The sequence below is a fragment of the Salmo salar genome, chromosome 23, assembly GCF_965601325.2.
Source record: "Salmo salar chromosome 23, fSalSal1, whole genome shotgun sequence".
Classification (NCBI taxonomy): Eukaryota; Metazoa; Chordata; class Actinopteri; order Salmoniformes; family Salmonidae; genus Salmo; species Salmo salar.
Genome location: NC_138313.1, coordinates 1,083,488 through 1,097,802, shown reverse-complemented (window position 1 = coordinate 1,097,802; position 14,315 = coordinate 1,083,488). Strand labels below are relative to the sequence as shown.

Genomic DNA, 14,315 nt, shown 5'->3' with positions numbered 1-14,315 from the left:
GGTATGCAGGCATTACAGGAATATCAGCAGAGCCAGCCCCAGACCAGTTGATACAGACAGAGAACACCAAATGTTGTCCAGCCTGATATATTGCTGCTCACATAAAGGTTATAGTGGACTCAGTATACCTGGTATTCACTGAAGAAATACAATTTGAAAAAATAACGGCAAAACTAAATAAGAAATACTATCTGTACTTTCTGGTTTCTTTTTTTTTTAAACAGCTAAATAACAGTTTGACTATGTTCAGTTCATTGAAATTATTAAATCTGAAATATAATGTGCAGCTGCTCTTTTGCCGTTGTACCACAGCACTCTCACCAGGACAAACTGATGAATGTCCCAAACTAGTTATTTTACTTACTTACTGCCCTCTGCTCGTCTCCTCCCTTTCATCTGCAATATTTGGAAAATACTTGACAGGTGACAACAATATGCTGGAAGCTCATCATTAGGCTAGTCCCACATGGCACCCTATTCTGTTGACCAGAGCCCTATTGGCCTGTATCATGAAAAGAGCAATAACAATCACAGGTGTTATTTGTGATCAAGTGCACCGACCAGTGTTTGTCAGTAAAAGGTGAGCTTCTGTGCCAACGTGAACTGATACGTACACAGCACTTACTTTGCATAATGATTCAGTAATAGAGAAAAACATGTCAATGATGTGCAGATACAAATAAAAGGCATTTCTGTTTTACTTCAATCATATTTGATCGCCTACTTACAATAAAACAAACATCAAAATTGCACATTTAATATACAGTACATACAGTACCAGTCAAAAGTTTGGACACCTACTCATTCAAGGGTTTTTCTTTATTTTTACTATTTTCTACATTGTAGAATAATAGTGAAGACATCAAAACTATGAAATAACACATATGTAGTAACCAAAAAAGTGTTAAACAAATCAAAATATATTTTAGATTTTTCAAAGTAGCCACCCTTTGCCTTGACAGCTTTGCACAAGCTTGTCATTCTCTCAACCAGCTTCATGAAGTAGTCACCTGGAATGCATTTAAATTAACAGGTGTGCCATGTTAAAAGTTCATTTGTGGAATGTCTTTCCTCCTTAATGCATTTGAGCCAATCACTTGTGTTGTGACAAGGTAGGGGTGGTATACAGAAGATAGCCCTATTTGGTAAAATACCAAGTCCATATTATGGCAAGAACAGCTCAAATAAACAAAGAGAAACGACAGTCCATCATTACTTTAAGACATGAAGGTCAGTCAATGCAGAACATTTCAAGAACTTTGACAGTTTCTTCAAGTGCAGTTGCAAAAACCATCAACCGCTATGATGAAACTGGCTCTCATGAGGACTGCCACAGGAAAGGAAGACCCAGAGTTACCTCTGCTTCAGAAGATAAGTTCATTAGAGTTACGCCTCAGAAATTGCAGCCCAAATAAATGCTTCACAGAGTTCAAGTAACAGACACATCTCAACATCAACTGTTCAGAGGAGACTGTGTGAATTAGGCCTTCATGGTCGAATTGCTGCAAAGAAACCACTACTAAAGGACACCAATAAGAAGAAGAGACTTGCTTGAGCCAAGAAACACTAGCAATGGACATTAGACCGGTGTAAATTTGCCCTTTTGGTCTGATGAGTCCAAATTTTAGATTTTTGGTTCCAACTGCCGTGTCTTTGTGGGATGCAGAGTAGGTGAACAGATAATCTCTGTATGTGTGGTTCCCACCGTGAAGCATGGAGGAGGAGGTGTGACACTGTCAGTGATTTATTTACAATTCAAGGCACACTTAACCAGCATGGCTACCACAGCATTCTGCAGCGATATGCCATCCCATCTGGTTTGTGTTTAGTGGGACTATCATTTGTTTTCTACAGGACCATGACCCAACAAACCTCCAGGCTGTGTAAGAGCTATTTGACCAAGAAGGAGAGTGATGGAGTGCTGCATCAGATGACCGGGCCTCCACAATCACCTGACCTCAACCCAATTGAGATGGTTTGGGATGAGTTGGACTGCAGAGTGAAGAAAATGCAGCCAACAAGTGCTCAGCATATGTGGGAACTCCTTCAAGGCTGTTGGAAAAGCATTCCAGGTGAAGCTGATTGAGAGAATGCCAAGAGTGTGCAAAGCTGTCATCAAGGCAAAGGGTGGCTACTTTGAAGAATCTCAAATATAAACTATATTTAGATTTGTTCAACACTTTTTTGGTTACTACATGATTCCATATTTGTTATTTCATAGTTTTGATGTCTTCACTATTATTCTACAATGTAGAAAATAGGAAAAAATAAAGAAAAACCCTTGAATGAGTAGGTGAGTCCAAACTTTTGACTGGTACTGTAGGTTAACCATATCAATACTACATAAATCTCTATTAACTAAAAAGTAATCAAATATACTTCACATTCTGGCAGTGTTTACATCGTAGACTGTAAAAAACTGTGAATACAGTGAATTGGATAGATCATTAATTTGGTGTGTCACATGATCTGTGTTACCAGCAGTGGGAAGATGTGAAATAATATTATAGAACAGATGGGATTGGGAGGACTGCATGTCATACAAACGATTGGTCAGGGGCCTTAGTTTAGTCTTTAGTCCTTGTGTGTGTGTGTGTGTGTGTGTAAGAATATAGCATGATCTCAGTAAGACTGTAGGCCATATGTAAACCATGACAGTTTCTCATAAATGTGCAAAAAAAAAAACATGCTACAGCAAAATGAGAACTATTTCTTATGCAGACACTCAAATGGAACAGGAGGAAAAGTAAACCTGACAACATAACCATTCAATGGTTCTCTAGAAATCACCTTGACGAGTAGATGCAAGCTCCACAGCGCAGAGGCTAGAAAAGACTGGCAGTGTGAAGGAAGGAAGGAATTGGATGGAGAGACGGAGGGAGAGTTGTAGGGATGGTAGCAACATTGTTCCTGAGTGTGAGGGTTCCTCCCTGATTCACAGGGGTTGGGTTAAATGCAGAATACACATTTCAGTTGAATGCATTCAGTTGTACAACTGACTAGGTATTCCCTTTCACTTGTATACAGTGCCTTTCTGAATATAAATCAAAGGACAAGCCATGCTTGAGCTTGCCTACAAGACAAGGATGGCAGTCAATGAATGTGTGTATTTGTGTACATTTACAGGTACATACTTTCCAGGTGTCCTGAATACCTACACACGTTCACGTGTGTGTTTATCTGTACATACTTGTAAGGTACGAGTACAGGGGAAAGAAAACCGTCATTGGTTCCAGAACTTTCCTTCGACCGCCAGCGTTTCGTTGAGGCGACACAGCTGGCGCAGGAAGCCGTCGTTAGGGCCGATCTCTCTCTTCTGTCGTACCATGGACAGGGCGGACCGAATGTCCATCCTGTGGCGCAGCATCAGGTAGGCGATGACCAGTGTTGGGGAGCGACTGTAGCCCTCTCTGCAGTGAACGTACACTTTACCTGAGGGACATGGAGAAGGGTTTTAGGTCAGAGAAAACGGGACACAATATTGCAACAAATAAGGATAAAATATTACATAAAATAATGGGAAAAATGTTGCGTCAAAATGTATTTCATTTAATATTTCTAAATTGAGACAATTCTGTATTTGAATTCAACTCAATTTCCAGTTTCTACATGCACGATGGCAAAAATCTATTAAAATAGTATTGATTCTTCTGAAGTCGACTCTGCATCCATCCCTGGTGTGACTGTGTTGAAACTGAGTCATCCCATTAGACCACAAAAGCCCATTTTCATAATCTTAGCGCGATGAGGTCATGTACTGTAATGTATTATATTCCACTGATCTCATGCAGAGGCTCACACCAAAACAATTAACTGTTACCTTACTCTTCCCATCTTTGTTTTACCTTAAAAGAAAAAGGGGTGGCTAACTATCGCTCTAAGTGTTTTGCTCCGTCGGCCTGCACCTCTCTAACTCAGGTGTGCATTTTCCCTTGTCTCAGAAAGGTTTTATCTTACCCTTCCCATCTTTGTGTGCCAAGGCCTTCTCGATGAAGTTCGCCCCCTCCTCAAAGTAGATGCTGAGGTCAAAGTGGTCTGTGTCACTGGCGCCCATGCCGTGGTATGTGATGCCTGTGCCAGCGTAGAACTCCGCGTTGGTGTTGACGTGCATGAAGGAGTTGCCTTCCGCTGCATTCAGAATGTGGGTGATGCCTAGCTTCTTCAGACGCATCGTGTTCATGGCCACAATACTAAAAAATAAAGTGCTGTAGATGTCATAACCATTACAAACCTAGAGTGGTACTATATACAGGCATATACAATGCCTTCAGAAAGTATTCATACCCCTTGACTTATTTCACATTTTTACATCCTGAATTCAAAATGGCTTAAATAAAAAAAATCACCCATCTACACAGAATATCCCATAATGACAAAGTGAAAACATGTTTCTAAATGTTTGGTAATTTATTTGAAATGAAATACAGAAATATCTCATTTACATAAGTATGCACTCCCCTGAGTCAACACTTTGTAGATCACCCTTGGCAACCATTACAGCTGTGAGTCTTTCTGGATAAGTCTCTAAGAACTTTCCACACCTGGATTGTGTAACATTTACATTACATTTACATTTAAGTCATTTAGCAGACGCTCTTATCCAGAGCGACTTACAAATTGGTGCATTCACCTTATGATATCCAGTGGAACAACCACTTTACAATAGTGCATCTAAATCTTTTAAGGGGGGGGGGGGGGGGGGTTAGAAGGATTACTTTATCCTATCCTAGGTATTCCTTAAACAACAACATTTGCCCTTTTTTTTAATGCTTCAAGCTCTGTCAAATTGGTTGTTGATCATTGCTAGACAACCATTTTCAGGTCTTACTATAGATTTTCAAGTAAATTTGCCCACTCAGGAACATCCACTGTCTTCTTGGTAAGCAAGTCCAGTGAAGATTTGGCCTTGTGAAAGGTGAATTAATCTCCCAGTGTCTGGTGGAAAGCAAACTGAACCAGCTTTTCTTCTAGGATTTTGCCTGTACTTAGCTCCATTCCGTTTCTTGTTATCCTGAAAAACTCCTTAATGATTACAAGCATACCCATAACATGATGCGGCCACCACTATGCTTCAAAATATGGAGAGTGGTACTCAGTAATGTGCTCTATTAGATTTGCCCCAAACATAACACTTTGTATTCAAGTTAATTGCTTTGTCACATTTTTTGCAGTATTACTTTAGTGCCTTTTGCAAACAGGATGCATGTTTTAGAATATTTCTATTCTGTACAGGCTTCCTTATTTTCACTCTGTCAATTAGGTTAGTATTGTGGACTGACTAAAATGTTGTTGATGCATCTTCAGTTTTCTACTATCACAGACATTGAACTCTGTAACTGTTTTATCATTGGCCTCATGGTGAAATCCCTGAGCAGTTTCCTTCCTCCCCGGCAACTGAGTTAGGAAGGACGCCTGTATTTTTCTAGTGACTGGGTGTATTAATACACCATCCAAAGTGTAATTAATAACTTCACCATGCTCAAGGGGATATTTTTTTTTTACCCATCTACCATCAACGTTCTTTGCAAGGTATTGGAAAGTCTCCCTGGTCTTTTTGGTTGAATCTGTGTTTGAAATTCACTGCCCCAACTGAGAAACATTACAGATAATTGTGTGTGGGTTACAGAGATGAAGTACTCCTTCAAAAATCATGCTAAACACTATATTATTGCACACAGAGTGAGTCTATACAACGTATTATGTGATTACTTATTTCAGCTTTTCATTTTTTATTAAATTGTATACTTTTTTTCAAAAAACATAATTCCTCTTTGATATTATGGGTTATTGTGTGAATGATAGTGACCAAAAATCTAAATTGAATCTATTTTTAAAAAATCAGGCTGTAACACAAAATATGGAAATGTCAGTGGTGTGAATACTTTCTTAAGGCACTGTACATGTGTAGTGGTATAACGTTGTACAGGGGTGTGTTATTAGCTGTGCCATTACCAGTGTCCATTTTAGCATGTAAATCTTGGTTGGGCATGCATCTTGGTTTTGGTGAATGCCAGCAAAGCCAATACACAACACAACACTAAACAATACATTAATTGCACTATAACGGTGACAAACGGTACCCTCAAACCCTCAAAGGCCTACATAAAGCTGACCCAAGAGAAAATATTTATTTTCAGCAACATGGAGTGAATCCTTACCACCGCTACACCTGGCTATCAGCGGAGCCTTGTCTGGCAGCGTAACAGTTAATTCAGCCTCATTTACTGCCTTTAAAAAAACATAGCTGATATGGCTAACTTGCTTAGACAAATGTGGTGTCTACTGACAATTGAGATGTACAATCTATGGCATAAGAGGACGGCGAGCAGATAAGAGGCAGTCCGTAATTTCGATTAAGACATTAATGAGCGAGCTAGGACGGATGTTGTTAATAACTATTTGTTCAGCACTTTTGAAATGTACAGCGACAGAATTCAGAACATGGGCCGTTCTTACAGTATTCTCCCTGTACACCAAGTCAGAACCGTAGGACAAATAAAGGGGGTATATAAGCAGACATTGAAAGCTCTTACAATATTTGATGATTACATTTCTCTAGAACAGGCTATAGGCTTCATGTGCACCACCAACAGCTAACAGCTTACTACACAACATACACTTCGTATTACTTTCTTAACTACAGTATACATATCTCCCTGGCATATTACATAATTTATGCAGCAGCATACAATACCATTTTGGATCACGTTGTTGTGCTGGGCTCACTTGAACAGGAAGTGGGCGCAACGGTCTTTCATGGGAACATTTTGTCATCAAATTTTGTTATCAAAATCTGGCATTCTCTGGATTTATGGTGCTTTCAAGACAACTAGGTACTCTGGGGGGGGGGGGGGGGACGACAAGGTCAGATCATGATGTAATTGACCTTCAGGTCAGAGCTCTAAAATGAGGCCAGAGTTCCCGACATGGAATTCCGAGTTGGATGACTGTTCAAAACGTATTTTCCCAGTCTGAGTTTTCTTTTTTTTTTCCAGAGTTCCCAGTTGTCTTGAACTCACTGAAGTCTGAGATTTCCAAGTTCCGAGTTTCCAGTTGTTTTGAACGCGGCAGAAGTCATGCTGGATTGATAGCATGGCCAATGTTGAATGTTTATCCTTTTAAGCTTGGAAAAGAGACCCTTATATACCCCCAACCCAAGTCTGGGTTGACTTGGACCGCACACCCACTCCACTGAAAAGCAGGCTTGTGATTGCTCAGCAGGCTAGTTTGCAGTTAGCCACTGATTTCTTCCAAACCACTCATTGTTGAATTTGCCATTTCTAAACTCAGCAATAAAAGAAACGTTCTCTCACTGTCAACTGCATTTATTTTCAGCAAACTTAACATGTTTAAATATTTGTATGAACATAAGATTCAACAACTGAGACAAACTGAACAAGTTCTACAGACATGTGACTAACAGAAATGGAATAATGTGTCCCTGAACAAAGGGGGATCAAAATAAAAAAAAACAGTCAATACTGGTGTGGCCACCAGCTACATTAAGTACTGCAGTGCATCTCCTCCTCGTGGACTGCACCAGATTTGCCAGTTCTTGCTGTGAGATGTTACCCACTCTTCCACCAAGGCACCTGCAAGTTCCCGGACATTTCTGGGGGGCATGGCCCTAGCCCTCACCCTTCGATCCAACAGGTCCAAGAGGTGCTCAATAGAATTGAGATCCGGGCTCTTCGCTGGCCATGGCAAACACTGGCAAACACTGACATTCCTGAAATCACGCACAGAACAAGTCTTATGGCTGGTGGCATTGTCATGCTGGAGGGTCATGTCAGGGTGAGCCTGCAGGAAGGGTACCACATGAGGGAGGAGGATGTCTTCCATGTAATGCACAGCGTTGAGATTGCCTGCAATGACAACAAGCTCAGTTCGATGATGCTGTGACACACCACCCCAGACCATGATGGGCCCTCCACCTCCAAATCGATCCTGCTCCAGAGTACAGGCCTCGGTGTAATGCTCATTCCTTCAACGATAAACGCGAATCCGACCATCACCCCTGGTGAGACAAAACTGCGACTCGTCAGTGAAGAGCACTTTTTTCCAGTACTGTCTGGTCCAGTGACGGTGGGTTTGCGCCCATAGGCGACATTGTTGCCGGTAATAACGTTTCAATCGGGGACATCACTCGCTTTGAGACCTTGAAGTAGTTGTTCCCCTTGCTCTGCAAGGGCCGCGGCTTTTGTGGAGCGATGGGTATCGATGCTTCGAGGGTGGCTGTTGTCTGTGTGCAGAGGGTCCCTGGTTCGAGCCCAGGTAGGGGCGAGGAGAGGGACGGAAGCTATACTGTTACATAATCAGTTTTGTTTCAGTATGGCTTTTGTCAATAAATGTTTAATTTAAAAATCAGGATGATAAAAGCAAACAAATAAAATGAAAACAAGTTATTTTCACAACATAGGCTGCTGTAGTCCTATTGGCTATCAGATGTAACTACACTGAGTGTACAAAACATTAGGAACACCTTTCTAATATTGAGTTGCTCCACCTTTTGCCCTCAGAACAGCCTCAATTCGTTGGGGCAAAGGTGTCGAAAGTGTTCCACAGGGATGCTGACCCATGTTTACTCCAATGCTTCCCACTGTGGTGTCAAGTTGGCTATTCAGTATGTCATTTGGGTGTGTCATTTGGGTGGTGGACCATTCTTGATACACACGGTAAACTGTCAAGCGTGAAAAACCCAGCAGCATTGCAGTTCTTGACACACAAACCGGTGCGCCTGGCACCTACTACCATAACCCGTTCAAAGGTACTTCAATCCTTTGTCTTGCCCATTCACCCTCTGAATGGCACACATACACAATCAATGTCTCAATTGTCTCAAGGCTTAAAAATCATTATTTGGGGATTTAACAAGTGACATCAATAAGGGATCATAGACTGACCAGGTTAATCCAGGTGAAGGCTATGTCATGGAAAGAGCAGGTGTTCCTAATGTTTTGTACAATCAGTGTATATGACTCAGTGGATGCACTTAGGCTATACTCCGTTTTAATATCATAATACTGCTACCTCATATTTAGCTTCAGATAAGTGTTGCCAAGACCAAAGTTGATCGAATAGCCTTATACCTGTCTATAAAGTTTAGAATGAACATTTCATTGACACATTAACTCAAGCAAATGAAACTCACGCATTTCCAACATATATCCTGGGGAACACTTCGTCGACATGGTGTGTTGGCATGCTGTAGTAACCGTCACCGTTGGCACACAGATCATTGAGCTGCTGCACTGACACTTCATAGTCTGACATGTCAACTCACGCTGACACGGTAGGCTGCTTGGTTGCGCTCTGATTTTGCTTCATCCCCTTCTTGACTAGAGCAGAGCTGTTAAATATGTCGAGCAGGTGTCAGTTTACAGAGCGACCAGGAGAGGAGTCAGGTTTTCACCCGGCTGTTGCATTGCTCTCTCATGGAAAGAGCCTCTGAGGGTCTATGTGTTTTGAAAGCCTGCTTGCGCACGGCCCTCTCTCTCTCTATATATATATATATATATATATATATATATATATATATATATATAGTACCTACAATATGTTACCATACAGTAATAACAACGTAATTGAGTACACACACAGTGCCTGCAGAAGGTTTGAACCCGGTTTCACATTTTAAAGTGATCTACAGTTCTGGTTGGACTGCAAGAATTCATGTTTTATAATGCAATAAAGATTTTATTTGGTATTTAGTGAAACAGTACATTGTGTATAGTATAAAGGAAGTTCTATAAGTGACTTGAGAAATCGTGTTCTAATGTGCAAATGTTATCATGATGGTCATTGGTCAACTATCAACATAGCCCTCTGTATCTATTAAGAATGACTTGGAGGGATGCTTTGTGTTATCTATATAAATCATTGAAGATGATTATTCAATGATTATAAGTGCCAATATTAGGTTGAATATTGTTGATGAAATACATTACAGAACATAAACCTCTTGAGTGTATATTACACTGGTAAAATGTGGGTCAGATGACAGGTGTTGAATATAATGTATAGTCTATGAATAGTCTAAAGGTAATGTAGATGACAGAGAGCATTAGTCATGATGTCACAAAATCAAACTTAACAAACCAATCCCCTGAATTCTCCTCCAAACGGCTACCCCATTTTGGCTCTGTCTGTATCAGTTTGAAAATAGAACAATCCCGAACCAAAATGGCTGATATTTTCTCCTAACATGTTTCTGGTCGCATTTTGGTAGCCCGGCATCTAAGGACCTTGAGGAAACTGTCGATTTTGCGGGAGTCCCTGCGGAAGCAGGACATAAGGAAGTGGAAGTTGATGAGGCGGGAGGTCTTGTCATTGCTGAGGTCTCCACCCTTGAAGGGGATTGAAGAAATGTACTGGGAGGAGGGGCCCATATATATATATATATATATATATAGATAGATAGATAGATAGATAGATAGATAGATTTTTTTTTAAAGCAGAAGAGAGTGCAAAAAGGTTGTCACCTTGCACACAGTGTTCAATTGCTGAACTAAAACCACTAGTACATGTACAGTTTGGAATGATTCACATGAAAACACACATACAGATAAACAGCATCAGTCACCCACCTTGTTGACCAGCATGTCTAGTCCGTCTCCCAGGCTCTTGGAGTAGTCCTGCTGATCTTACTGCTGATGTCACCATTGGAGGGGTGTGACAGAGTGGGCGCCTCAGAGGAGAGCAGCAGCAGGTGATCATTCCAGGCCAGCAGGAGGGAGCGAGCCAGGGAGATCAGCTCATTCTCCTGAGGAACACAATGGATAACGTCATGAAGGAAAGGTTGATCGATCCTGCACACTGTAGAATGCTCCTGCAGTTTTACTGAGTGCAATGCTCCAACCCAAAGGTCCAAATCAGGCGTGACAAAAGGGGAGTAGGGATTGGGGGTTTTGTCATCGAAGGCCTTGTGCAGGTTGTTAAATGCACTGCTTTTTTTAGAACGGGGAAAATACTAACATATATATACCACAGGGAGGAGACAAACCCAGAGAGAGAGGAGAGGAAGGGTACATCTGAGTTAGGGGGCTTCCTCTCCTTGTCTTCTTTCCTTCATCTCCAAGACTCCACTAATCTAAGACTGCTGGATGCATATTGCTCACAGCTCTCCAATCCTCTCAGATCTGTGCCTAAGGGCTAGAGGTTGTTGCAGGACAGGGCTGTAGATTTGATCAATGAAGTGCTCACGCAGGTAGACTGGGAAAAGAGAGAAGGGGGAGAGTTTATAACTAATAGTGAGATGAAAGAGATGAGTGAGGAGAGCACAGAGCTTTACTGACCGATACTCTGAGCGCTTGCTCTTTGTCCTTGGGTGTCTGGAGTGAGGAGGTGTGACACATAGACGGACGTGGCATCATCACTCGTCCCATTGGTGGGAAGTGAGAGTCCTGAGAGAGAGAGGTGGAACAGCACAAAAGTGGTTAAAATAAGGTTAACTCAAGTTGAACATACTCTGACACATAATACTCTGAACATATTCATTTAACAAACAATACATACATCTTGAACACAAACAGACCAGGTATACACACAGATACACATACGCACACAGACCCACGTGGTTGTCCTATGGTTATTAACCTTCCTACAACTTTCTGGGAATGGTGCAGGATAGTTGTTTGGCTTTGGAACATTCTCAGCACATTTATGGAACAGAATGTTTCCTAAAAGTTCCAACATGGTTACATTTAATAAAATGTTTTGTAATGTTCTATCATTCTTCAACCGGTTTGGCATTGAGAATATTCTCAAATAGTTCAGAGAATGTTAATTTCAGTTCTTCAGTATAACGTTTCCTACAGGTTTCCTCATGGTTCTATTTAAAATCATGTTCAGGTGGGTTGGCTGCATGCACTAATTGGCCACACCGGATCTTAATGAGTGCTTGTTTCCTTTAGAAATGGACTCCGTTTGAATAGAAAAAATGAACAGCTTTGTATGTGTAAAAAAAACAAAAAACATGGCATATTAGCTCCATCCTGGTGGCGCAGTGGACTAATTCCATGGATAGAGGACGGAAGGTTATAGGTTTGAACCGCACTGATACCATGTCAAATAAATAAATAAAAAATGTTGCATGATGAATGCCAAAGGAAATGCATTTCCATCTGTGCTTAGAGTTCAATAAAGTTTACCCAAAATAATCTGAAAGTGTTATTGAAATATTCAGTGAAAGTTAAGGAAGTTATTCAAAAACCTCCAAATAACATATCATTTCCGTTCTTAGAGCTTTAATAAAACCTCAGAGGAAAACGTTCAATAAACCAGAGTAAAATATTCTAAAGATAAACATTCCCAGAACAGGCAACATTTTCACTTCTGTTCTCAGAACGTTTAAAAAAACGCTCAGTTTTACCAGTCAGGACACACATGGCTTCGTTCCCACAAACAATGTGAAACCAAAAACATACATTCCCACAACTTCCAAGCAACCAAATGTGCTAGCTGGGATGGTTGTTACTGACCAGGTCCTTGTTGAGGGAAGTGCTGAGTGAGTGAAGCTTGTCTGATCGCTGGGAAGCTCTCTCCATTAGGTCACTAAGGCCAATGGCATGACAGGACACAACTAGACACAGAACTAGAGGTGAGAGAGAGAGAGGTTTGGCTTTAGTCAACTTGCCTCCATCAAAAACTCTCACACATGGACTAAACACACACGTTTCATCTCACCTGCTAAGTGGAGTTTGGTACCCTGGGATCGGTGAGCCATCTTTCTTTCTTTTCTCTTCTCTCCTTATCTTCTTGTCCTTCCTCTCCTGCTTTTTGGCTGTCGTTCCTTCTCGTCCCCCTTATATAGTGCCCTTGTCTTTTTCATTTGTGAATACATAAGTCTGGTGACTTGTGACTTGTTCAGAACTAGTTTTCTCCTGATCACTAATGAGAAACATTTGGGATGTCTGTCCCTTAGGTATGTACTCATCAATACCCATGGTATTTCTTAAGGTGAGATAGTGAGGTGGACAAAAGCTGTCGGAAAAAAGAGAGGGGCGCTGGGGGGTGGTTGAATGGCAATTAGATTCCATTAATATGATTTTTGAATGAAATCATTTATTCGTCCTACAAGGTGGGATCTACAGTACACTATGGAAGTTTAGTTACTAATTGTTTCTGTCAAAAATTCTGTACAGCCTCTTTAACTGTCATGTGTTATTCCCAGATTTGAGCGAACACCATGTCTTGTCTTTTTCCTGTTGTTAGATGTTTATTTGATAGTGTTGTTAGTGTGCTGTTGGCTCTTTCTTCCTTTTAGTTTGGCCACTGTGACCAATGTTCACAGCATTTGCTAAATGACCATCTTTCTTATCATACCATTATTACACTGTACCATTCTCTCTCACTTAATCCACTTTCAATGGGCTTCTCGAGTGGCGTAGTGGTCTAAAGCGCAGTGCTTGAGGCGTCACTACAGACCCGGGTTTGATCCCAAGCTGTGTCACAACCGGCCGTGACCGGGAGTCCTACTGTATAGGGTGGCGCACAATTGGCCCGGGTTAGGGGAGGGTTTACTTGGCTCATTGCGCTCTAGCGACATCTTGGGGAGGGGCGGGCTCCTGCAGGCTGACTTTGAACGGTGTTCCTCTGACACATTAGTGCAGCTGGCTTCCGGGTTAAGCGGACGGGTGTTAAGGAGCGTGGTTTAGCGGGTCATGTTTCGAAGGACACATGACTCGACCTTTGCCTCTCCCGAGCCCGTTGGGGAGTTGCAGTAATGAGACAAGATCGTAATTGGATCGCAATTGGATATAACGAAATTGGGGAGAAAAAGGGGGTAAAATACAAACCAAAAAATTATAATAAAAAAAATACAAAATTAAACACTTTCAATGAGCCTTGGGTAGGCCACACTGCCACCCAGTTGGTATTCCACACAAGTCATCTTTCCACATGGCCTGGACTGAGGAATGGAAAGAAAAACTTCCCACAACTTCCAAGGATCCAAATGTGCTAGCTGGGACTGTAACTGAAACCATACACCACCTATCACCATCTATGTGTACCAGTGCAGAATCCTAACTGGAGGACCTTGCGTGTGTCTAGAATCTTCATCCCAATCACTCATTGACATCAATACATTATCTTCATACATCATCTACATGTGGCCTGAGCTGGTCTAGCGATTCGGGCTGCTGCCTTCAACGCACACATATACTGTGTTGTGTGGGTTCGAATCCGACCTACTGGCACAAATTCTATTTCTTTTTTTCTCTTTCCCTGAAAAAAATATGTCAAAAGAAGTCAGAATGCGGCCACATGCATTGGGCTTGAGTTATTCAGGACTGTTATACCTTGTTGAGCCAACA

At 41.4% G+C, this 14,315-nt stretch overlaps 2 protein-coding genes across 2 annotated transcripts; both read right to left on the bottom strand.

Moving 5' to 3' along the window:
• Positions 1 to 3,223: 3,223 nt before the first annotated feature.
• LOC106583869 (dual specificity protein phosphatase 3) lies at positions 3,224 to 9,273 on the bottom strand. Its single transcript, XM_014168486.3, has 3 exons — positions 9,152 to 9,273; positions 3,958 to 4,190; positions 3,224 to 3,432 (listed from the first exon to the last, which is right to left on the bottom strand). The coding sequence occupies exons 1-3, from the start codon at positions 9,271 to 9,273 to the stop codon at positions 3,224 to 3,226; spliced, it is 564 nt and encodes a 187-aa protein (XP_014023961.1).
• Positions 9,274 to 10,575: 1,302 nt separating this feature from the next.
• On the bottom strand, positions 10,576 to 12,724 carry LOC106583868 (prolactin-2-like). Its single transcript, XM_082967836.1, has 4 exons — positions 12,685 to 12,724; positions 12,480 to 12,592; positions 11,295 to 11,402; positions 10,576 to 10,762 (listed from the first exon to the last, which is right to left on the bottom strand). The coding sequence occupies exons 1-4, from the start codon at positions 12,722 to 12,724 to the stop codon at positions 10,604 to 10,606; spliced, it is 420 nt and encodes a 139-aa protein (XP_082823962.1). The 3' UTR covers positions 10,576 to 10,603.
• Between the last annotated feature and the right edge of the window lie 1,591 nt (positions 12,725 to 14,315).